General features: G+C 34.1%; 1 protein-coding gene across 2 annotated transcripts in view; it reads left to right on the top strand.

The window, feature by feature from the left end:
* The window catches only part of ATG5 (autophagy related 5), a 128,798-nt gene extending 104,562 nt beyond the window's left edge, over positions 1–24,236 (top strand). For both annotated transcript variants that reach the window (XM_008590495.1, XM_008590490.1), the window contains 2 exons: positions 7,557–7,674; positions 21,738–24,236. In XM_008590495.1, the coding sequence (XP_008588717.1) occupies positions 7,557–7,674; positions 21,738–21,874 (255 nt within the window). In that variant the 3' untranslated portion in view covers positions 21,875–24,236. The remainder of the gene's footprint in view (positions 1–7,556; positions 7,675–21,737) is intronic.
* Positions 24,237–25,654: the final 1,418 nt, after the last annotated feature.

Genomic DNA, 25,654 nt, shown 5'->3' with positions numbered 1-25,654 from the left:
ACTTCCATAATCCATTCCTTTTCTGCATCTAATTCTTCATTCTTAACAGGTAGTACTACTTATACAGTTATTTAGACAAATCTAATTACGTTCTTGGTTAATCAATAAATAGACATTGCTAATTCCAATTATTTATTGTAGCTGATTTTTTTCACACACCTGCAAATCTAACTAGTGAAATTTTCTGATATACTTAAATGACACTTGCAAATGAAATAAATTTTACTTATACATGTAGTAAATCAGTCATCCTATTTCAAAGAACTTAAGGCATACACACAAAAAGTACCTGATGATATCGAAACTTGCTACACCTGGAAAAAATACAACCTATAGAAACTATTAATATAATATTTGTTTCTTCAGTGCAACTAAGGAGACTAGAATGTCCATCTAAGGCTCACTGGAGCAAGTGATATTATGGATTCAGTTTACAGTGATTCAGGTCATTGGGAGACCCTGAACCTGGGTACTATTACTAGGACAATTCTGTCCAAGCTTTGTTTTAATAAAAAATCGTTAGGTTCTGCCTGCTGTGTCAGTGGGAAACCTCCGCCCCCCAACACCCTCATCCCCTCCACCCTTTTAATTAAGGCCATTTGTAAGTTTTACAACCTAGTGTATCATCCATCTACTGGGCATCTGTTAAGTTTCACCGTTTCTGATTTTTTACGTTTTTCTCTTTCATAACTTTTTATCATTTTGTTTTAGTGAATAAATCTCCTTTTAGTTTCTAATCGGATTTTTCCTCCTCTTTATGGTCATCAACTCCATGGTGAGTGAGCCAGATATGTATCCTTCTAGCTATAAATTGTCATTTTTACCAAAACAACAAAATTAGCATTAATGCTAACATAGTAACAGGTTGACTACTAAATTATTATATGTTATTATAACCGTCTTTGTTTTGTTTTACAACTCAATACAAAATACATATTAGTATTCAATAAAGTTCTATTAATTGAATATTTAATCTCACTCATTTCAGAAAATTTATAAGAACAATAACAGCACTTGTGAGCATATACTCTGTGCTAAGTAGGCATTGTTCTAAATTCTTTACGTGAATTAACATGTATAATCTTCACAAGAAACCTTTGAGGTATACTGTTAATGTCCTCCATTTACAGACGAAACAACTAAGGCCCAAGGAGGTTCAAGTACTTGCCTAGGGTCACACAGGTGCTAATCTAAAGAGCTGGGATTTGAAACCTAAACTGAATCTAACTAATCAAGTGCCAAACCTAGGGCCTATGTCTTCTGTCCAACTTTAAATTTCATGCTCTTATCACTGTGCCATGCTATAAATTATTTGAAACATGAAAGGTCAGTTTTGGAAATCCAAGTTTGTGACTATGTGGTATCAAGTGTAGAAGCCTCTAGAGTGATTTCTCACAATACTATTTTTAGTAACTATATAGACTGTACTTACTTTTAGATCTTTTAAAGGATTTGAGTTATTTACTTAGTGATTTTAATTCTGATGCATTTTTTATTAGATTTAAAAATAGTAATTAGTTTTGCTCTGTTATAGTATATGTTGTCTGAATTTTAAAGATCTCAGATATTATAAACATTTCTTTTGTTTCAAGCCTTGACTGTGTGCTGGGTGAAAGGCACTTCATCAGAATCACCTAATGGGGCTTTTCTTTCTGAGTCTTTAGTCCCCACTTTTCTCCACTATTCTTAATTAAGAATCACTGCCCAACTGATTTTGATGGGAATCTTTTATGGCCTTCATATGTGTCGGAGTAGAAAAATGGTTAAAAATGAGTGCCTCTAAAATTTTAATGTGTGAATATGAATCACTTGGGGATCTTACTAAAATGCAATTCTGATTCAGGAATGCTGGGGTGTGGCCTGAGAATCTGCATTTTTATTAAGATCCAGGTGATATCCAACATGCTGCAGGTATTCCGAGCACGTTTTGATTAGCAAGGTTCTAAACTAGTTGTTGCTTTTTAAACTTTTTTATTTTGAGATCATTATAGATTCACATGAGGTTGTAAGAAATAATATAGAAAGATCTGTATACCCATCACCCAGTTTTCCCCAATGCTAGACATCTTGCATGGCCATAGTACAGTATTACAAGCTGGAAATCAACATTAATACAAGTTGCAAACATTACTCAGATTTCATTAGTTTTACATACACTTTGTGTTCGTGTGCAGTCTTGATCACATTTGTTGATTCGTGTGGCCATCACCACAGTCAAGATGTAGACCAGTTCCAACGCAACGATCCCTCATGCTACCCTTTTATAGCCACAGCCACCTACCTCACCTCTCCTCCCTAACCTCTAACAACTGCTAATTTGTTCTCTATTTCTGAAATTTGTCATTTCACTAATATACAAATGGAATCATACAGTATGTAACCTTTTGAGATTGACTTTTTTCACACAAGATAATTTCCTTGAGATCCGTCCAAATTTATTGCTGAATATTATTCAATAGTATGGATGTTCCACAGTTAGTTTAACCATTCACCCATTTCAACAGGTGATATCGGATTGCTTCCACTTTTGGGATATTACCAATAAAGCAGCTATGGAACATTAATGTACAGGTTGCTGTGAGAGCATAAGTTTTAATTTCTCTGGGATTGCTGAAGAGTACATTTGCAGGGTCATATGGTAAACACATGTTTAGTTTTGTAAGAAACTGCTGTACTCTTTTCCTGAGAGACCCTTGCCATTTTATATTTGCACCAGCAATTCTCCACATGCTCATCAGCATTTGATGTTACCACTAACTTTTATTTTAGGCATTCTGGTAGGTGTATAGTGATATCACATTGTGGTTTTAGTTTGCATTTTCTTAATGGCTAATGATGTGTTGAACATCTTTTCATGTGCTTATTTGCCATCTGTGTGTCTTCTTTGGTAAAATGTCCATGTCTTTTGCCCGTTTTCTAATTAGAGTCTTGGTTTTTTGGGGTTTTTTGGGTTTTTTTTTTTTTTTGCTGTTGAATTTTGAGAGTTCTTTATATATATACTGTACATATAAGACCTTTATTTTTTATGTTTGCAAATATTTTCTCCCAGTCCGTGGCTTTTCTTTTCATACTCTTTACAGGATCTTTGGCAGAGCAAGATTTTTACTTTGATGAAGTTCTGTTTATCAGTATTTCCTTTTATGGGCCATGCCTTTGGTGTTATATCCTAAAATGATTTTGCCTTTTTCACACCTTGCCATATAAAAAACATTAAAACATAAGCTTCTTTTTGGCATCCAGACAAGTGAACTTAGAGAAAATAGATTGAAACTAAAAGGAAATAAAACCTTGAGTCTACTAAATTTGTATAGTATTAAGTTAAAATATACATTACAGTGTTTTAGAGCTGTGGTGGTATGTGTTTTAAATTACAGATTACTATATATCAGGATTGTGCTGTGCGTTTTATTTCAAAAACTCTACAGTGTAGATATTCATTTACACACATGCGTATGTGTGTGAACCTATATATGTAATTATTCCTATTTGACAGTCGAAGAAACTGAGATTTAGGGCTGGCCCGGTGGCGCACTGCTATAGTGCGCCGCTTGGGAAGCGCGGTGGCGCTCCCGCCGAGGGTTCGAATCCCACATACAGACCGGCCGCTCACTGGCTGAGTGAGGGGCGGGAGCAACACCGAGGGTTGCGATCCCGTGGCCGGTCCTGGTCCGGTATGGGCGTGACACTGAGGGTTGCGATCCGTTGCTGGTCACGAAAAAAGAATTCCTATTTGACAGTCGAAGAAACTGAGATTTAGGGCTGGCCCGGTGGCGCACTGCTATAGTGCGCCGCTTGGGAAGCGCGGTGGCGCTCCCGCCGAGGGTTCGAATCCCACATACAGACCGGCCGCTCACTGGCTGAGTGAGGGGCGGGAGCAACACCGAGGGTTGCGATCCCGTGGCCGGTCCTGGTCCGGTATGGGCGTGACACTGAGGGTTGCGATCCGTTGCTGGTCACGAAAAAAGACAAAAAAAGGGGAAAAAAAAAAAAAAAAAAAAAGAAACTGAGATTTAGGGAAGGTAGGTAATTGTGCCCATAATAAATGATGGAACCGGGACTTGAAGCGAGTTCTTTCTGGCTTCAAAGCCTGTATTCTGTAATAACTGCCTTCATTTTTTGTTGCAGAATATATCTTACATAACTCATAAGGCTTGATCTTAGTTTGTGGTATGGTTGTCCTATTACTCATAAAGTCAGTCCAAACATTGTCTGATTTTTCAACTTGTTATAGTATCATTTCTTGTTTTATCAACATTATTGTTAATATTGGTTAACCTATATGGCTATACTTGAAATAGACTTTTTCTTCGCATTTTATTACTTGAATGTAAATTTGAAATGTCATGTTTAGCCAGCAATTTACACTATAGCTGTAATGCACATCATTTATAAGAATTTAAGTTTTGCTGTTGAACTGTTTAAGAACATATGTAAGACATATTAAAATTTTACAAATATAGCTTAAATTTTTACAAATTTGGTCCTTCTGCTTTTGTTTACTATATTGCCAAAGTAAATCAACAATATATCTTTTCTATATAGTAAGAAGATATTGTTGTATTGGTGAAGGCGCATGAGTAGAGGAGGGATGGGAAGCAGCCAGCCAGTAGCACCTCAATTTTATATGCCATTTGGTGTGTTTAAGAAATGAGTAACATGTATTTGTAAAAGTAACAAGGACAGTTTCAAAGATGACTTTACTAAGTCATGTTATTTCTCATGAGAGAGTAATATTGTTTCTTGGAAATCACTGAAATAGTTTGCTTGTTTACAAATATGTAGCTAGATCAAGAATTGTGCTATATTCCTGTTGTAGGCTTTCCTGTCAACCTGAGATTCAGATTGCCCTGGATATTATTAGTGTTGTCTGGTTTCACATATAGTAAATCAAGTTTACAGAATTCATATTTTTGGAGCTTTTTGTATATTTTTTAAGTTCTTGCTATGTATGTTCAAAAGGAAAATAGCTTTTAGATACTTAGTATAATTCAGTCTTCTGCTGAGCTCTAACATAGAATGAGGTCTTTTGAGAAATTTGCATGAATCTACCCTCCATTCCCATTGTCCTTCAGAACCTCTGTAGAGCACTTGAATGCATGTTCTGTCTGTGGAGGGTTTTTGCTTTAAGGGTAATTGCCTTAGTCCTTCCAGATGCTATAACAAAATACTTTAGACTGAGTAATTTATGAGCAACAGAAATTTATTTCTCACAGTTCTGGAAGCTGGGAAGTCCAAGATCAAGGCACTGCCAGAGTCGGTATCTGTTGAGACCTTGCTTTCTGCTTCAAAGTTGGCACCTTTGTTGCTTTGTCCTCACATGGTAGAAAAGGCAAAAAGGCGAACACTGCACCCTCAACATGGGAGGAGGGGAAAAGGGCTTATAAACTCCCTCAGGCCTCTTTTGTAAGGGCATGAATCCCATTCATGAGGACTCTGCAGTCATGACCTAATGGCCCCCCAAAGGTCCTACTTAATACCACCATGATGGGGATTAGGTTTCAACATGAATTTTGGAGGGACACAAACATTCAAACCATAGCAGTAACTAACTCCCCAAATTGAGTATTTTCTATAATCCTTGTTGACTTACTCAGGTACTTAAATTGCTATTTGCTAGCATACTAAATTTTTAAGAACAAGAAGATCATATTTTTGAGCAGAAAATGTTCAACAGATTTTTGGTCAGGGTATTTGGGGTCTTTGTCTTTTAAAATAAGGTTTTCTCTATATAAGAAATAGCATTTTGCTGAGAGTTTTCTCATTTACCATTCTATAGAATTTAGTTATAATATGTTGATAGTACTGGGGCTTTCTCACCACTAAGCAAATACTTCATTATAAAATACTTCATGTATAATGAAGGTTATACATTTATAATATAATTGCTCAGGCTTAGGCAGAGTGGAAAAAAGAGAGATACAGAGAAATAACAGGATGTTTTCCCAATAGTTAGGTTAGAGGATATTTTCTCTTTTTTTTATGTAACTAATACCACTTGATCTTTCCTGTTAGACATGTTGTTTTCAGGTAGTTTTTTTAGAACTAAGCTACCTCACAATTCTGTCACTAATTAGGGTATGAATGAGATCTCCAACTTCTTGAAAAGATGTCTTTGACTTTGCTGATTTCAGGTCAGACACAGAAGGTACATTTTGACTTTTTTCTTTAAGTTGGGAGTACAGTCCGGCCCCTCCTTTTGCACTTCCTCAGTCCCAGTTGTCATCACATAGGCTTGCTTTATTCAGTCTGCCTCTCACCAGTCATCCTGATTTTACCTCTTACCCAAGTCATCATACACAGTACTGCTTTCCATTAGCCTTCAGAAAAAGCCTCTTTCATCACGTCACTTCCTTTGCTAAAAAGTCTTAAAAGCCTCTGGAAGGTCTGGGAGATAGAAAGCACTAAGCGGGTGGTGGGTATTTTAATTTATTATTATGGTCCTCTTTCATTTCTTTCTTCTCTGAGCTCCCCAACCCTTTTTATCTTTGCATAGCATGGTTAATCACTTAATTGTGCATATTATTGTTCTTGGTTTCAATTTGTGTGAAAAAATGTGAGCACCTTAAATTGAAAGATATCAATTATTGAAAAAAAAAAATCCCTAAAGAGTTCAATTAGTAAAGTGAATTGAATTCTATTCATTGCATATTAATGATCAAGATTTTAGATATTCTTCTACAGTTTATTTTCATACTTGCCAAAGGCACTCAACAATATTATTGGAATACCATTTTTAACATTTATTATGCATCCACTGAATACAGAATATAGAGCTGGGAAAATAGCTCACGTATTGACACATGCTAGTAACAATTTTTGTCAGAGGAAATTACTACAACTAGTATTTTGGAAATTATCAAACCTTCGGGAAAGTTAAAATAATAAAACTGCTAAGACCATACTCTACCTAGATTCACCAGTAGTTAATATTTTTCCATATTTGCACTCTCTTTCCGCGTACTCACACACTTTTTAAAAATCATTTGAAGGTAAGTTTTAGACATCATGGCACTTTGTCCCTAAGTACTTGAGCATGAATATCTTAAAAATAAGGATTGTCCTTAGAACCATTATCATATCTAAGAAATTTGACATTAATTCAATAATATTATCAAATATCCATTTCATATTTTTCCAGTTATCCCAAAACTGTCTTTTAATTTTCCTTCTTCAATTCACTATTTAGTCAGGGTTTATTTTTTGTATTTGGTTATGTCTTGTCAGTCTCTTTTAGAGATAATGACAAAATACTTTTGTCAGTATCTTTTTATTTTGTATTGTTTTATTTCGTTTTTTTTAATGCTTTTAGCTTTTTTGAAGAGTCCTGGCTAGTTGTCTTTAGAATGCCCCACATTCTGTTTCCTGAGGATTAGATTTACCTGAATTTATCATTTTAAACATTTTTCTCAATGATGCCACATCTCTGATGTTATGTACTTCTGATTACAACTTATCAGAAGGCACCTAATGCCAACATAAAATTTATGATCTATTGATTTGTAATTAGCAGCAACAAAGACTTAATTACTTGAATTATTTTTTCATTTTTCAAATAGACGACTACTGAACGACCTTTCATTCAGAAGCTGTTTCGTCCTGTGGCTGCAGAAGGACAGTTGCATACTCTAGGAGATCTCCTCAAAGAAGTTTGTCCTTCTGCAATTGCACCTGAAGGTAATATAATCAGTAACATTAAGACATTTCTTTCATTTCCTGTTCTAAACCCTTTCTTACTGTGGTAAAATAAGCATTCTGCATTTATAAATAATAATTACTGGTTATTTCAGGAAGATATTTTTATTATCCTATGGGGAAAAGTCTTTTGAAACAGAAGTACTTAATATTTAATATTTTATAAATTAGTGATACTAACAAAATAAAGAATTGACTCTCTTTAGCAAAATAAAGTACACTGTTTTTAAATTACCCTCTTACCACATCTCTGCTGCTCTGGGTCTTTAATTTGTGACTTCAGTTCTGGTAAATATTATTTTTAATCTCCCATTTTGTTTCTTAATTATAATGAAGTCAGAGATGTTTTTAAAAAAAGATCTTATCTTTGACATTTGAAATTTCAAAATACTGAATAATGGATAAGTATTTTATCTGAATTTTCTACTATTTTTAACTCAACATTGGTCTCTTGATATTTCACAAGTCTGATCAAGAACTTGTCCTGTTTTATGGTCCTCATTTTGTAACTTAGGTTAAAGTTGTTTTCTTGTAGACAAAGGAAAAAATACAAAAATTGCTGAATTCCATTGTTCTTCATTGTAACATAAGGAACCCTAAGAAAATGCAGAAAACAATGAAAGAAAAAAGTGCTTATAATCCCTTAGTTCACAAATACCACTGTTCACACACACACACACACACACACACACACACACACACACACACACACATTTGAATACTTGAGAGAGATATAATATCCTGCTGCTTTTTTTCACCTAATCATTGCTGTATTATTGAATAACTTGTAATCCCAGCCTTATATTTATATATTTTGTTTATATGTTTCTATATTCTGGGTTACTAATCTATAGGGAAAATTTTCAGTGCATGTTACTGTGTTCATTGATACATTGCATAGACTTGTATTTATTATGTATAGAAAATTTTCAAAACTTTCTACTTTTATCCATGAAGGAAAGAGGTAAGGCATTAATAAATATGAAGGTAATACTTTAATAAATAATGCTAGTTTTTTTAACATATTCTAAACTGGGGGATTGAAGGGTTACTTACATAATTCGTAACTATACCTCACAGTTCAAGAAGTATGTAGAATCTAATGAAATGGTGTGCCCAGGAATCAGAATTGGAAACAGTGAGATTGGGGAGGAATGTTGATATGCCAGCCTAATTGATTAAACAAAGAACATGGAGTTCAAAATATGTGTCATTCAATTTGTGGCTGTAACAATTTTCTTTAGTCAAGTTATGCTTGCCTATACTGACATTCCTGTGTGTATCTAGCCCTTCTAAAATGAGTAAAGGCTCAATAGGAAGGGAAAAGAGAGACATCTAAAATGCCATCAGAACTAGTACCAGAAAGGATTGAAAGAACAGACATTGACCATTGATCGCTACCCAAAATTACTGAAATCATACTGGATTCATTCATTTTAAGAGGTTATAAATATATTTTTATAAAGTCTTAATATATCATTTATCTTCACTGAACTTTACCAGACTATACAGTCAAGGTTTCTGATGGTGACTTACACACATCCTCCTATCTCTAGTTTGCTGAACATTCCAATTACTGAATTCTTTCTTTGTTATCATTATTACCCTTAAACATTTTTATGATCATTAAATCATGGAGTTATTAACATTTTGGTTATAATACTGTCTTAGAATCCTAATCCACCCTGACTGCTGTTTAATTTTTATTTTCATTAAGAGTTTTAGTTAAATAATTTTTTTGACAATTCAGTGGTTTTTAGTCAATCTGTAGAGCTGTGCAATGATCACCACAATCTGGTTGCAGAACACCACCTCAGAGTGCTCCCTTGTACTTACTTGCAGCCAATCTCTACTCCCCCTGCCAGCCATAAACAATCACTGGTCTGCTTTCTGACTCTATAATTTGCCTTTTTTGGATATTTCACATAAGTGGAATCATACAATATGTAGTCTTTTAGAACTGATTTTTTTTACTTAGTGTAATGTTTTTGAGTTTCATCCATATTGTAGCATCAGTATTTTTTTTCCTTTTTATTGGTGAATAATATTCCATTGCATGGATATATCCCATTTTGCATATTCGTTTACCAGTTAACAGGCATTTGGATTGTTTCCAGCTTTTTGTTTTTATGAACAATACTGCTGTGAGCATTCACATGGAGATCTTTGTGTAGACATGTATTTTCATTTTTCTTGGGTAGATTCCTGGGAGTGGAATGACTGAGTCATATAGAATGTTTATGTTTAATTTTTAAAGAAATTGCTAAACTTTTCTGAAGTGGCTGTACCATTTTACAGTCCGATGAGCAATGAATGGTGGCTCCAGTGTCTTCACATCCTCAAGAACACATATTGCTTGTCTTTTTTATTATAGCCATCCTAATGGTTATGTAGTAGTATCTCATGGTGGTTTTAATTTGTATTTCCCTAATGACTAATTGTGTTGAGCTAGTTTTCAGGTGCTTATTATAATTTGTGAATATCTTTGATGAAATATCTATTCATATCCTTTGCTCATTTTTTCATGAATTATTTTTCTTATTACTGAGTTTTGAGAGTTTTTAATATATTTTGGAGACAAGTTCTATTTTTTTTTGACCAGTAAGCGGATCGCAACCCTCAGCACGGTGTGGTCTGCACCACGCTCAGCCAGTGAGTGCACCTGCCATCCCTATACAGGATCCGAACCCACGGGTGTCGGTGCTACCAGCACTGCACTCTCCCGAGTGAGCCACGGGGCCAGCCCTGGAGACAAGTTCTTTATCAGTTATATGATTTGCAGATATTTTCTCCTAGCCTGACTTGTCTTTTCATTTTCTTTTCAGGAGCAAAAATATTTAATTTTGGTAAAGTCCTCTTTATGAAGTTTTTTTAATGGATTATGTTCAGTTAAGTAATTAAAAAAAATTTATTTCTGGTAGATGATAGATTTACAGAATTCCAAAATCAAAACATATATAAAGAAATTCAATGAAAAGTCTGTCTCCCAACTCCAGTCCACCAAACTCTAACCCAGTTGCCCTTTCTAGAGACAACCAATGTTTCCATTTTCCAATATATCTGCAGAGATAGTTAAGTAAATTTTTTATTTTTGAATTCAGGTTACAGAGATCTTGACTGGGGAAAATTCTCAGTTGAGGTACTTTTGGTGATACCAGGAGGAGGCCTCTAACACTATAATATCTTTTCTTTTGTCACCTTGTATTGGAAAATAACTGTCATTTAAAAATCTATGGAGGGTATTGAAAATATCAAGTCACTGTTTAAGTAAAGAACTGTTTAGTGTCTGATTTAGCACACCTGTAGTATTGTCAGAGGTAAAGCATTTTAACATACCTGCACTCAACTTAAGTTGAAAGCGAAAGACTTTGGGTGTGTATGGATAAGAACCAGCTGTCATCACATGATAAAAAGAGAAAGTACCTCATATAAGTTATGTGGCACCATTGTCTATTACTCCCTACAACAGGTGATTCAGGCATGAAGGAATTTTTAATTTCATCATATGAAAGTAGAATGTACTAATATTTATAAAGACGTGCTTTAGGTCATTGTTCTAGTGAAGTAACTAATGATGAGCTACTTTGTGTGTTTCTTTTTTGTTTTGTTTTGTAAGTGGTTAGAGGAGTTAGCCAAGTTAGAGGTAACAGGAAATAACCAAAGGTGAGCTCAGGTAAATTGTTCTTGTGGTTTCAGCTATAGTTAAAATGACTCAGAGGTCTAAGCTTCTGTACTGGTCCTGAAGTGAAGTATTTCTTTCTTTGTTCATTAAAAACAACATGCACAAAAATATCCACAAAAATATTAAAAACCATAACATAACTTTTTTACTTTAGCGACTACAAAACACCTTTAAGCTTTGCCCAATCATATTTCATTTCCCAATCTTCTAATGTAATGTATAACAACCTGGTAAGCTAGGCTTTTATAAATTTATTTCACTTTTATAAAATTTCAAGATCCTGTGAGTCAATCCTCTAAGAGTTGGTTTGTTTTTATCCTGAATTCCTGTTTGATACTGTAAATGAAGCACATGGGTAGGGTAGGGAAAGGCTTACATCCCATGGCAAATTAGTAAATGTTTCCTGCATTTCCCACCAGCAAGTAGAATCCTGTAGCCACTTGCCTTCTCCCATTTCCATTTCCACCCTGCTTCCTGAGAATTTCCCATTTACCACTTAACTTCTGGGTTCCATTTGATGTAGGTTTCATTATTCATCAGTCGTTCTCTTTGCATTTATACTGTCTTCTGGCACTGGGGGTACTAAGATGTGTAAGACATAGTTCCTGCTTTTAAGAAACTTCTGATCCAGTTGGAGTGGACAGAAAATGTACAGTTGTGGTATATGCAAGAATGAAGATAAGCAAAAAATATTAGGAAGCACCTAGAATTGCTGTCATATACATTCTGGAGGAGAGAATGAAGGCATAAGCTAGATGAGCAGAAATTAGACAAATGAAAAGGAGGGATCAGATCACATCTGCCACTTGCCCACTGTAGAATCTCTCACCAGCTGCCCAGGGGCTTGTTGCTAAGGGTAGTGTGTGGCCTAAAATGTCCCTACTCTGTTTGCTGAGGGAGTAGTCTGGTTTTTGCACTTGTCTCTCATGTATGTGCCTGAAGTTTTCATTAAGGTCAGAAGTTCTGGAAAGGCGCTAAAGAACTAAGTGACTAAGATTGATTTATTATTTGCTTGATTAGTACACTGAAAGATACTGTTAACAAGTTGGGGCTGGGAAATCTGAATAAGGCGTTTCGTAGTCTAAAAATCATATTGCTTTACTTTTAATATGCTTTTAAGAGAAACCACAGTCTAGTTGTCACAAGTAAGAAAAGATGGTGTGTTCACATTTTTTTTTCTCTTTTGCTATATATGATTAGATTGTGTTAATATAGTGAATTATCTGTTTGATGTGATATTTTTTTTTTCCAGACATAAAGGAATTAGGAAAAAGAAACATCTAAATCTCATGCTGTCCATACTAGGCAGGTCTTCAGGTATTTGGACAGAATTTAAGTTGGTTGATTGTTACCCTGTGATTTGAGGTGTGAACCAGCACATTTGTCAGCATGATGATACTGCTCCCGAAGAATCAGCAATTCAGGTTGCAAGCTTAAGCCACAGTCTCCCAAACCTCATTAGACTGACAGTTAGGAGTAAGATAATAATGGTTTTACAATTTCAATAATTCTTTATGCACTCATTTAGAATTTGAATTAGAATTTAAACTAGTATTCCTGTGTACCTTCACACTTTTTGATTTAGGCAATCGTTTAGTTTTTTTAATGAATCCAGGTTTCTTATTTTATAAAATAAGGATGTTTTCTGCTCCCACCTCATAGGATGATTTTAAAGTTTAAATGAACCAAAGGTTTCTTAAAAGTGAGCCTTCATAATCTTTTGTATTTTTCCAAGGTTTTGTTTCTTGCAGTTTTGTTAGTATTTTTTGGAAAACAAAAGAACTGTACTCATAAGAAATTTACAAAGTAGGGCCGGCCCAGTGGCGCACTCAATAGAGTGCGCGTTTGGGAGCGCGGCGGCGCTCCCGCCGAGGATTCGGATCCCATATAGAGATCGGTCTGCTCACTGGTTGAGCATGGTGCGGGCGTGACACCGAGGGTTGCGATCCCGTTACCGGTGATGAAAAAAAGACAAAAAGGAAAAAAAAATTTACAAAGTAAAGTTATAAAGAAGCAGTTTTGCTTTTGTTTTTATAGTATGTTGATAATTCCACTATACAAAGACATGTACTTGTTGATGTTTGGCCTATACACAGAAGGTTTAAATGTATGATGAACTCTAAATATAAACTGATATTGTAACTGCTTATAAAGATAAAATGGCACAAATTATGGCAAGGGTTCCATGCCATCAATTTTTACTTTTTTAGAAATTAACTTCTGGACATGATTAGAAATACCAGAAGTGTGGTTCTGGTAAGGAAGATATAAGCTTATTTTAACCAAGGCATCTCTATAGTCACTACATCTCCATCAGCCAGCTTGATTATTGTCATAAACTTGTTAAAATATGTTAATACTCTTTAAGGCAAGAATTCCAAAAGTAAACTGCAACAGGTTGTTGCTGCTGATGAAAGTTTTTCATTGAGGAAGACTATAAATAGCAGATCATACATTAATTTGGTGTTTCAGGTATTCATATGTGACCCTGGAAGGTCCATTTATAACTTTTTTCAGATACTGTGAGCCCAGCATGTAGAACTGGATCACTTGGCTATAGTGTAATCCTTGCTTTTCTCTCTTATCCTAGCACTGTCTGTTCTTCATTGTTTTCTATTCCTTATTGGATATGTATTTAATGGAAAGAATGATATAACGTCATTCACAATGGAATTCGAAAAGTTCTTCAGGTGTAGCCTTTATGAGCAAAGTTGTACTATACTCATGTTTAAAGAATCTGTTAGGCTCAGTTTAAACTTCATAATTGTAATGTATTTTCTTAAATTTATCATTATTCTACCAAATGCTGTCCAAATAAGTCAACCTCTTTACCTTGATTGCTTCATTCTCCCTCCATCTCTGTGCTTTGTCCCAACACATGGACAACATTGACTAATCTTTGTGATAGAGAATCTGTTAATGCCTAAATTCATTGACATATGTCTTTTCTAAAATCAGAGACATAGCACTGATTATTTTCATTCTTCATTAATGGAGATGATGTTACTGGACCTGAATAAAGATGCCTCTGGTTTCTTCTCCTTAATTGTTCATCTTATTCTCAAGAAGTTAAATGTATTAACCTGGACTTTCCCATAAGAGGGAAACAGACACTTGTACGACTAATATTTCATCTTTAGTATTAGAAAACAAAATTCTCTTACCAAAATAATAATGTATGCAGACAATTAAAATCAAGTCATTTCTTTATTAAAACAAGTTGGAACAATTAAGTTTGAACTATCCTACAATTCATACTTGACAAAATATTAATGGACCTTATTATATCCAGCTAGAATTACTGGATCATTTTATGAAAGCAGATCAAAAACATTTCAACCTATGTTTTCAAAGTTTTACTTATTTTTAAATGAACACATTTCAATTTCTAACTTTTACCACTTTTTAAAATCTTATTGTTAGGAGGGTTTTAATTTGTTTATTTAAGTGATCTTACAATCACTTCATTTAATGTAATTTTTTAATAATTATAGCTAATTATTTGGGTTTTTTTACATTTAAATTTTGGTTTATGTCCTCCTTACTAAGAAATATAAAGATTATGAACAAAAGTTGATGAAGGAATTAACATGGGCATGTTTTGAAATTGTTGCTTAAAATGTTGAGTCAAGGCTCTGGAAATATTTGGGGTAGAAATAATGAAAAATATATAAAATATAAAATTTATACATGGAAAGAGATATGTGGTATATATTAACAAGGGATATTTATATGTTCATTAAGACCTGTACTGCTAAGTGAGTGTAGATCCGGAAGAAGTTAATATAAGTATTTTTAAATGGGTTTGTATTTCTATGATAAACAGCACTCTCCTTCTGTTTGTGATCATAGGATAAAAGCTCTGTGAGCTTGTATATGTTCATTTTTACTGCTACATCATGTAGTGTGCTCTTAAGATTGAGATCTCATTCCCCAGGAAGCATTTCTGTCTAAGATTAATTGCCCTTTTAAAATCAGCGTTTGATGTATTCCTTTGGCTATATCCTGGCTTGGTTTAACCCTCTTTGACCTGACCTTACTGACTATTACCGCCGTGGCTGAGTCAAAATCCTTCAACATGATGTATGCACTTCAGATTTCAGCCTGTAGTTTTTCATGTCGATGGATTCAATTAGTTGACATTTTACTAATGAACATATCAGAGGTTAAAGAATTTGTCAGACAGAAGAAAATTGTTCAGATTTTCTAGTGGTAATCTAAAAGCTCATCTCTTTATCTGTTTAAAAGTTTTTCAGAAGTATCAAGTATTTTTCAGAAGTTTTACCTACAGTATCACACGTTCCATGATAGCAAATCAGGTAGTTTCCTGCTGAATTATAAAATGTAATATGAAGCCACAAAGCTAAATGCAATGGTTACACCACTTGACATTATATTTCTGTTATTTCATATTTACAAGTTTGAGCTTTAAAAAATTAATTAAACTGAAATTTTCTCATAAGCATGTATGAATTTCCTTTGATGATATACCATCCATTTCTTTAACCTCCTTTAAATTAAGAGATTTCAGATATTTAGTATGTTTGTTAATAGTAACAAGGAAACTCAGGCATCTCACCAGAATCTCAAGTAACCTGTTTTTAAAGACATTTAGGTCATATTCCCTGTTGAAATTGGCTTAGAAATAAGAACTAAAATGAGGTTGGGATGGGAAGATTATGAGTCATTAGTAATTGAAATCTTTAAAAGGCAGATTCATTTCATAGTGTGAGTTCTCAAATAATGATAAAAGACATAACATAAAGATTCTGAAAGTTTTTTCTTCTACCTGAAGGTTTTCATCTTTTTTTTTTTTAAGTAAAGAATCTTACCTAAAGTCTGTTAAACAATGTAATCATAGTACAGTAGGGTTCATTTGACTTATAGATGATGTGCTGTACTGAATATATATGTTGAGCACTATTAATCCAGAGGGTTTACAATGCTTACGAATTTTTAAAAATGTCATCTAATTTGTATAATTATTGGGCCTGGGTTTTTATTTTTGTCTCTTTTTGGGGGGGGGGATACATTCATAAAAGTTACATGCCACTCTGTGTAAAAATGGAACTGAATAATTTAGAGTATATATTAACGTAAGGTTAAATTTTTATAGCTCTTTGCAAGCCAATCACATAATGGGATCCATGGTTTTTATGTGTCTTTATATCTAGTGCTAAAAGAATTAACTTATTCCTGTAACTGCGTGTATGAAGAGAATTACAGTGACTCTGTACTTTTGTTACTAAACCATGACTTTTTTAAAACTAGTCTTCTGTCTTCATTTACTTTCTAGGTAATATTTTTGACACCTTTATTTATTTTAGAGAATGAGCTGGAGGGAGGAGTGGAGAAGAGAGTCACTCACTTTATTGAGTACTTACTGTGTCCAGCCTCCATTCTAGGCTCTGCTGAGTGCTTTGCTTGAATATCCTATTTAATTCGACATGCAGCCCTGGAGCTCAGAATTCTTTATCCATACTATAAGATGAGGAAATGAAAACTCAGAAATGTGATTTGCCTAAGAATTCAAAACTAGTGAGTGATGGTAATTTGAACTCTCAAAGTCATGTTTTGCTGTTTAGGCATAAAAGACTCAGATTCTAGAACTGTAAGACATGTTAGGGATCCTCTACTACAGTCCAGAGGCTTAAAAAGTGTGACCCACAGAGTTATATATCAGAAACTATCGTGGTGCACCCATGGTATCAGAAGCAAGAAGGACTTGGGAGATAGTCTCAATCCCACATCACCCAAAGCTACCTTACCTTCACCTATGTTATACATAAGGTTTTTGTGTAAAATTTTGTTTGAAGAAAAATTCTACACCTATATGATTATGTGATTTACTACAGGGAACATTTTTAAAAAGGCTTTACCTCAGAAATTGATTCAGAAGGTCTGGAGAGGAGCCCAGGTTTTGTATTTCTTTTTAAATATCCCATGTGATTCTAACAGTCAGATTTGCAAGCCATGAATCTACACAGACACCTTCATTTTATATTTAAGAAGACAGCCTCAAAGAGATTTGACACCTGTCCAGAGATCTTCATTACCAGAATTGGAATTCAAGTTGTCTGATTCTCAGCTTGTCTTTCAGTAACACCTTGTTAACTATCAGTGCATGGTTGGCCCTATCTCCTTTATGTGTCATTTATATTATTGTATATAGTTACATTCATTGTATATTTACCTATATATACACATATATGTGTGTATACCTATATATAGGTGTATATATACACATAGGAAGCTATCATTGCTTTAAATTTGTAATTTTCATTACTGACTTGTGCAGCTTATGTGATTTTTCTTTTTCTGTTTTTCCTTTCTATATCCAGTTTCTACCGTTCCCATGCAATCAAAATCTGTCTGAATATATTTTTCTTAAAATATAACATAATTCTGAAAACATTCACTTTAAAGTAGACACTGCTTTTTAAAAGGGCTATTATGGACAGACTACAAAATAATAACATGTACTCTTTAAAATTTCCAATGTTAAATGCAAAGAAAGGCTAAAAACTGTTGCAGATTAAAGGAGAGTAGAGAGATAGTGAAAATCAGATGCAATGCACAAATCCTTGCTATGGTCTGAATGTGTTATGGTACCTCCCCAAAACTCATATGTTGGAAACTTAATCCCCAGTGCAACAGTGTTGGGGAAATGGAGGCTTTTGAGAGGTGTTTATGTCATGAGTGCTCTGTCCTTATAAATGGATTAATGCTATGTAAAAAGGCTTGCGGGAGTGGATTTGCTCTCTCTTGTCTCTCCACTGTATGAAGATGCAGGTAGAATGCCTGCCCCAGTTGCCAACATCTTTGATCTTGGACTCCTCAGCCTCCAGAACTGTGAGAAATAAATTTCTATTCTTTATAAATTACCTAGTCTAAGGTATTCTGTTATAGCAGCATAAATGGACTAAGGCAATTCTGGACTGGATCCTAGACTGGAGAAAAAAATATTATTGGGATAGTTGATAAATTTGAATATAGACTATTTTAATAGTGTTATATCAATGTTAAATTTTTTATTGTGATAACTATACTGTAGTTATATAAAAGAATGTCTTTATTAGAAAATGTACACTATAAGTTTGAAATTATATCAAAATTAAGTTATCCCCCCAAAATGCCCTGTATGAAAGAAGTTCGTATAGAACTAGCTCACTTAATTACTGTCCCACATATTTACCTAATTTAAAGCTTCAAACTAACTTTTAAAAAAATGTGAGTGGGAGAGATAAAGCGATAACATTTTTCTCCTGAGTCATTTGCTTTGTAGTGACATATTTCTCACTCCAAGTATTAAGTTCTAAATTCCCATTTTGAAACACAAAGATGCATTTACTGAAAACATTGTTTACTTTTGCATTATCAAGTGTTTCTTTTCTACTGTTAGAAAAAAAGAAACATCTACTGGTTTTTCACTGTTCTCTTTTGTTTGTCCTGATATTACCCAAATGTTCAGTCATGAACATTGTTATTTGTGGTGGCATGAGTTAAGGTGATAGCATATATACTTCTTGGCTCATCTGGAAACATTTTTGACATTTTGTTGTTTTAATAACCAAAGCACTCTATATAGGTAGAGCTCTTGTGTATAGCAGGGCCAGCCATCAGAAACTATTCTGAAAACATTAATTTTAGCAGTATATTCTGTGAGCAACAAAATTATCCAAGCTATGAAAACATTTATTGACTAATTATTATATGTCAGGTACCATGCTAGCTAGACTCTGAAGAGAGAAACTTTTAGTTATAATTCTCAGGGAACTATAGAATCCCTCTGGTTCCAATTGTGTTGTTGGTGGAATTCAGAAAACAAAAAGGATAAATAAATATAGGTGAAATATTTGGACAAATGTAGGCAGTTACAGAATAATATATTTAAAAGCCTTAAACTTTTCTGTTGAGGGATGTGACAGTCCTAGATCTTCCTTTTTTTGTAGTCTAAATTTAAGTTAGTGATACTTTTATGTTATAACTTAAAAGTAGCTCTAGCTTCTAAACCAGAGAATCAGTGCTACCTATTCAGGGCTCTGATAACATGATCTATTAGATTTGTCTCACAAAGTGTTTAAATAGTACTATGTTCTCAAATTTCTGTAGCACAACTCATAAACTGCAACTATCCTTTTATTGTTAACAGGGTTGGTTTTTTGCCTTTCAGATATACTATGCATCCCTGGATTGTATGCCGTATTGTATTCTCTCCCACATTTAAATATTGCTTTAGCCACAGTATTTTGGATATTGAGTTGTGACTTGTTTCTTCCACTGTTTCAGAGTATCCAAAGGTGACTCTGGCTAAAGGAAAAACTTTGCAGATAAAGAACTTTTACTCTTACACCACTACTCTTTCATTCGTTGACTCAGTGCTAAGTAGGAGGAAGATTCTGAGAATATTAAATTATTTCAAAGAAATATAAATATATAATAAGAGTATGAAGAGAACTACACTGGAAATGTTTTCAGATATTCTAAGAAAGATTTAATACAGTTAAGACCTTGGCAACCTAGAGCTTACAAAGCATGAATCATTCCAGGTAGCTAATGGTTTATCCACTTGAATACCAACATTAAAAAAAATCTTCCCAAAGTACTAATACTATGCTTTCCAGAGTATTCTATATATAGCTTAATCTTTTATTTATAGATGATTAATACCATTATTATGAAAACCAACCATTGTGTTAACACTGTGATTACAACTATGTAAAAAAAAGTATGTATAGATGCAAGAAGATTGTCAGAAAAATCAAAACAATGAGAGCATTTTTTATGTTAGTGTTATGAGGTGATATCTTTTTCCAAAATTGTTTTAAACTGTGACACAGTGACTTGTGGTCTTGTTTGGGACATCTTATTTGGTTGTCTTTAGAATTGGCACTATGTTTGTCAGTTTTTTATTTTTGACATTCTTTTATCAACTCTCTGTAGTATTTTTGTGTCCTCCATTGACTGTCACTTCCTAGGACTGTGCTGACTCTTGAACAGGAAGTCTAAATATCTCTTGTTTCAGGTGCCAACCAAGCCCTTATCACCATGCATCATCGGCCCATTTTGCCCAGACATAGAGCACTAGGGATTTTTTTTTGTTTTCCTTTTTGTCTTTTTTCGTGACTGGTAACGGGATCGCAACCCTCGGTGTCGCGCCCACACCGCGCTCAACCAGTGAGCGGACCGGTCTCTATATGGGATCCGAACCCTCGGCGGGAGCGCTGCCATGCTCCCAAGCGCCGCACTCTACCGAGTGTGCCACCGGGCCAGCCCAAACACTAGGGATTTTAAAGTCATTTTGGACAGAGCAGAAAGAAGAAAGTAGTGTATTTCCACCTCAAAGATTTCCATGAATTCCCTGTTTCCTTGTTGTCTTCTATCTCCAGGAAGCTGAGAAGTTTAGACATTGTATTTTGAAGAGACCATAAAGGAGACAAACCAAGAATTGTGTGTAAGGAGTAACACAAAGATTCCTGATGGTTCTTTTTTATTGTTTTTCTTTTTCCTTTTTCATTAGAGGAGTTTTGCTTTCTTTGTTTTTTCTATAGCAATCAAAAGTGTTTCTGTTTACTTTAAAAGTTGTCAATACCTCATACCAAAATTATGAAAAACACAAAATTAATCTTAAAATTAATTTGGAATAAAACTTGAATTTAAAAGAAAAATGTGAATTGTGGCACCCTTTTAATTATTGAATGGGTTTTGACAAAAATCAATCAGGTTTCATAATTCTAAAACAGGAATCCCTGAGTTAGACTTAGTTCCCTCTGATTAAAACTTGAACTGTTATTCTAATAGTATCTCAAAACCTTTTAAATATATACTTGAACACTTTACTGAATATCATCCAAAGCTCTCATCTGTTTTATTAAACATCTTCTCAAATGCTTATCTCATTCTTGATGGTTTCTAGTCACATTTCTGTTTTAGATTTCTTTAATATGTGTGGACCTACTTTAAACACTTGTTATTATTAATAGCCATATAGGTTTAATAGCCATACAGTTTTTCATGTATAACTAAAGTAAATTTTGGTCAGTGGGTAAAATGGGCTGTTTTCTCCACTAGTTTCATTAACGTCAATCTTAGGTAAGCACAGTAATTAAGAAAGAATGAATACTTTCACATATAGCAACAGAATTTTTATCAGAATTCATTGTAACCCTCAGGTTTCTGTTTTGGGTGATACATATTGCAACATTTGAACTTTCTCCATGTCCACATTTCCTGTTCAGGGGACAAAACAGGTTTAAAATCCATTTAATTCACTAAGGATTCTTGAAAGGCAACAAATTATTATTATTTTGTTGTTTAATTGTTTTGGCTCTTTATTTATTGTTGGATTTCTTTCTTGGAGTAGATGGGGAGAAAAAGAATCAAGTGATGATTCATGGAATTGAGCCAATGTTAGAAACACCTCTGCAGTGGCTGAGTGAACATCTGAGCTACCCAGATAATTTTCTTCATATTAGTATCATCCCACAACCAACCGATTGAAGGATCAACTGTTAGCCTGAACAGAATCACCCTTTAACAGGATTTATCAGAGCATGTCACCCTTCTGCTTCAGTCAGGTTTGGTGGAGGCAACCTGACCAGAAACACTTCGCTGCTGCAAGCCAAACAGGAAAAAGATTCCTTGTCAGATAAGGCAATTGGCTGGTCTTACTTTGCATCACTACTGCTTTCCTCTACTACTGTCATTAAACCTCAGCTGCGACATGAAAGACTTTACAGGACCACTGCAAGTCTTCTGTTTTCTTGTAAAATATAATGAAGCCGAAACCTTTGGCCTAAGAAGAAAATGGAAATATGTGCCACTTGATTTGTATTTCTGATTAACAAATAAACAGGGGTATTTCCTAAGGTGACCGTGGTTGAACTTTAGCTCAAGAGAGTGGAAACATTGGTTTAATTTTCAAGAGAATTAGACTTAAGAAAGTAAAAGAGAAATTCTGTTATCAATAACTTGCAGTAATTTTTTGTAAGAGATCAAATTACAGTAAACCCATCTTTCCTTAATGAAAATTTCCTATGTTTACAGTCTGTCTATTGGTATGCAAACAATCTTGTAACTTTGATAATGAACAGTAAGAGATTTTTAAATAAAGCCTTTAAATATGTTTTGTCATTTAATAGCATACAATTTTGTCACTTTTCAAGTACTTTCTGACTCATATACGATAGATGATTTTTACTCTGTTACCACTTTGACTTGTCATTATCGTCATGAGGTGGATACAGGGCATAGGTAACTTGTCTCAGGAGCTGTCATAGAGTTTCTTCCTGCCAGTTTTAAAATCTGTGTTCTTTACACACTAAAGATATAAATAGTGTGACTGTTTATCTTTGCTGTTTTGTTTATCACTATAATCCTGTCGAATCATAGTATGCTATGCATCTGTATAAGATAATTTTGCATTTTTGTAAAAACCCATTTCTTTCCAAGCTAGTGTTTTTCGTTGGCTCCAGGTTAATATTTCACTGTGGTTCCCTGGCAGCCAGTCTTTGAAATCTAAAGATTACCTATCTCTTGACTGCAGTAACTTTCCTTAACTTTACCAAAAATATCCAGAGGTTACTGGAGTTCTTATTCAATTTAAGGAAAGCTTGCTGCAGTTTATTACCAAGCTGCTGGGATCATACCAGTTTGTGCATTGCAGTTGGTTTCTTGTGAGCTAGCTTGCTGTTCACATTGAATGTTGACCCATTTGAGTATGCTAAAAGACATACCGTATCACACAATAATGGTTTTAGATTACATAATAAAAAATGAATGTTTTTCATATAAAAAAATACACAAATATTGAAGTGAGATCCTGCTAGTGCTCATTGTTTTTCTTTTTCCTCTTGTGATTTTTACTGATTAATAGCAAATTTATTCACAGAATGAGATAAAGTTGGTCAAAGATCAAATATTCTGGAATGGAAATTGTAAGGCTCAAAAAGAATAATAGGGTAGCAATCACAGAAAAATAGAAGCAAGTAGAAAAAAGTTGGCTGATGTAAACAAAATGAAAAGTGCCATTTTAGTAAAGGCAGGAAAAAATAGCAATATTTGAGTTATGTAAGGATAAAAAATCCACTGACTTGTAGTTTTGCAAAAGAAGTTGGTCTGATTATGATTGTTCACATTAAAAGTGTTTATTCGTCTATTCGGTTTGGGGATTTTCCCCCTTGATGTTTTGACAGACTGAAGTGAGCTTCAGTAAGCAAAAGGATCAAAATGCCAGGGAGTGCTAAGCTGTGATGAAGCAAGTGTGTTAAGAATGGTAAGCCATGGTAGTTTTCCACAGATGAAACTGTGTAACATCTTCGCAGTGAGCTTGAGCGAACTAGTAGATCATTACTTCCAGATTTGAAAGTAAGTATTATCAAGCCATTGCCCACTTGTACTTCTTTGTTCTTTATTACACCAGGATCATAACTTTATTGCTCTGCTATAATCCCAGGGAAGTCCATGCCGCAGAGGAAGAATAAAATCAGAAATTAATGCTGGCTTAAACATCTATTTTTGTTTCTTTTTATTTGAATATTTAAATTTTATGGTTTATTAAAAAATTAAATAAATGTTGTCTGTCTTTATTGCTATAATTTGGAAATGAAATTTATATAAAACAGGTTACCTATTGGGAAAATCATTAAAATTTCCTTTGTTTTAAATCTGTCATTAAAGTTTTCTGAGAAATGAAAAGGGTGAGGGGTAAAGGAGAGTATGTGAAAAAAAAATGGAGAGGACCAGAAATCTCAATATGCTTAACTCATCCTTAGTAAATAATGACCCTCTAGGAAAATAAAAATGTTTTAAAATTATTGGTATGTCAACTAAGAAGGAATAAATTCAGACTAAATGAAGTAAATCATTGCTTGTCCTTCATAATGTTGATTTTCAACTGGATGATCCAAGTTCTGACTGTGGATAAAGTGGAATTGGTAAGCACCATGATTTCCTCATGTATCTAGAGATCCAGAGTAACCTGTTGATAATTTAAGAAAGTTGACCTGACCTATCAACCTCCATAGGATGATGATGTGTAGACTATATTCCAGTCTGAGTGTAAGATGAATCCATTTAGTGGACTAGTCTTATGTTTATCCTATTTACTGGAAACTAGATAGGAAATGATCATTTTCTAAGAAAACATAAGATTTGACATTGAGTGGCAGTAACTTTTAATGGTTAACTTTCTAGGGTATGTTATTTTTTTTATAGAGTACTTGAGGTAACCGTTTCTTCCTTTCAATTTTCAGAAATTTGGTTTATGTGGGTCGTGCCAGAGAATGACAGTCTCACTTTTTATTTGTCATACTATTGATATTCAGGTCTGAGGTAAGTTGGGTTTCCTGTTACATGTGCCAACATAGTTGAAATACAAGTAGAATATTGGGGTATGATAGGAAAAAATCAAGTGTGGCCATGTTTAGGAATGTTTGGACCTATTCTTAGTCAATAACTGGGATGGAGTCAGTCACAGCACCTACTTGTCTCTTTTGAATTCAGTCATCTCAAGTGTTTCCTAAATATATTCACCTCCTGATCTGAAAGTATTAAAAATTACAGGACTGGTAGGGAAGAGAGAGGAATATAGGCAGGCCTCTTTTCAATCATTTGAGATTAAATGGCACTGTGTAATTATAAAAATTCATTTACTGTCTAGCTTCATTTGACAAAAGTATCCTTTAAATTCTCTCAAATGTGAATTATAAATTTGATTCTCCACACTTATTAGCAAATGTAGTACTACTAGGGAACCTCGTAGGCACAATATAGTAGCCATAGAATTAAAGACTCAATTTTAGATAATTTTAGTAATTTGTAAAGTATTTAGGTTTTTAAATATTTAACCATTTTTGTTAGCTGAGAATGTGTTAGAATGATAAACAATGAGATAAAGATAAATCTGAAGATTTAGGGATGTCAGTGTGATTTGACATTATCACTTGACTTCTCTGAAATTGATTAGTTTGGCTTTCCCTCTGTAGCTTCCCCATCCCTGCATCACAAGGACGAAGTACAGTCAGGCTTTTCCCTTTGTTTTCCTCAGTTCTTAGCAGAGTGTTTTAACACATAATTGATGCTTAGCAAATACATATTTCTTAAAAAATTAAGGATTAGTTAATGACATTCATCAGTTATATTTTTCTGATAAAAATACCAGCTATAAAAATAGGAAGAACCTCGTCATTTAGAAATCAATATACAAAATGCAGTTGGTTCAGATTGGCATTACTAATGAAGACTTGCTTACTCAATTCAGCTACTTTCAGTAGGAACCAC

Source organism: Galeopterus variegatus, unplaced genomic scaffold, assembly GCF_000696425.1.
Source record: "Galeopterus variegatus unplaced genomic scaffold, G_variegatus-3.0.2 Scaffold141, whole genome shotgun sequence".
NCBI lineage: Eukaryota > Metazoa > Chordata > Mammalia > Dermoptera > Cynocephalidae > Galeopterus > Galeopterus variegatus.
The sequence above is the reverse complement of the archived record's forward strand: the minus strand, read 5'-3'. Positions and strand labels throughout refer to the sequence as shown.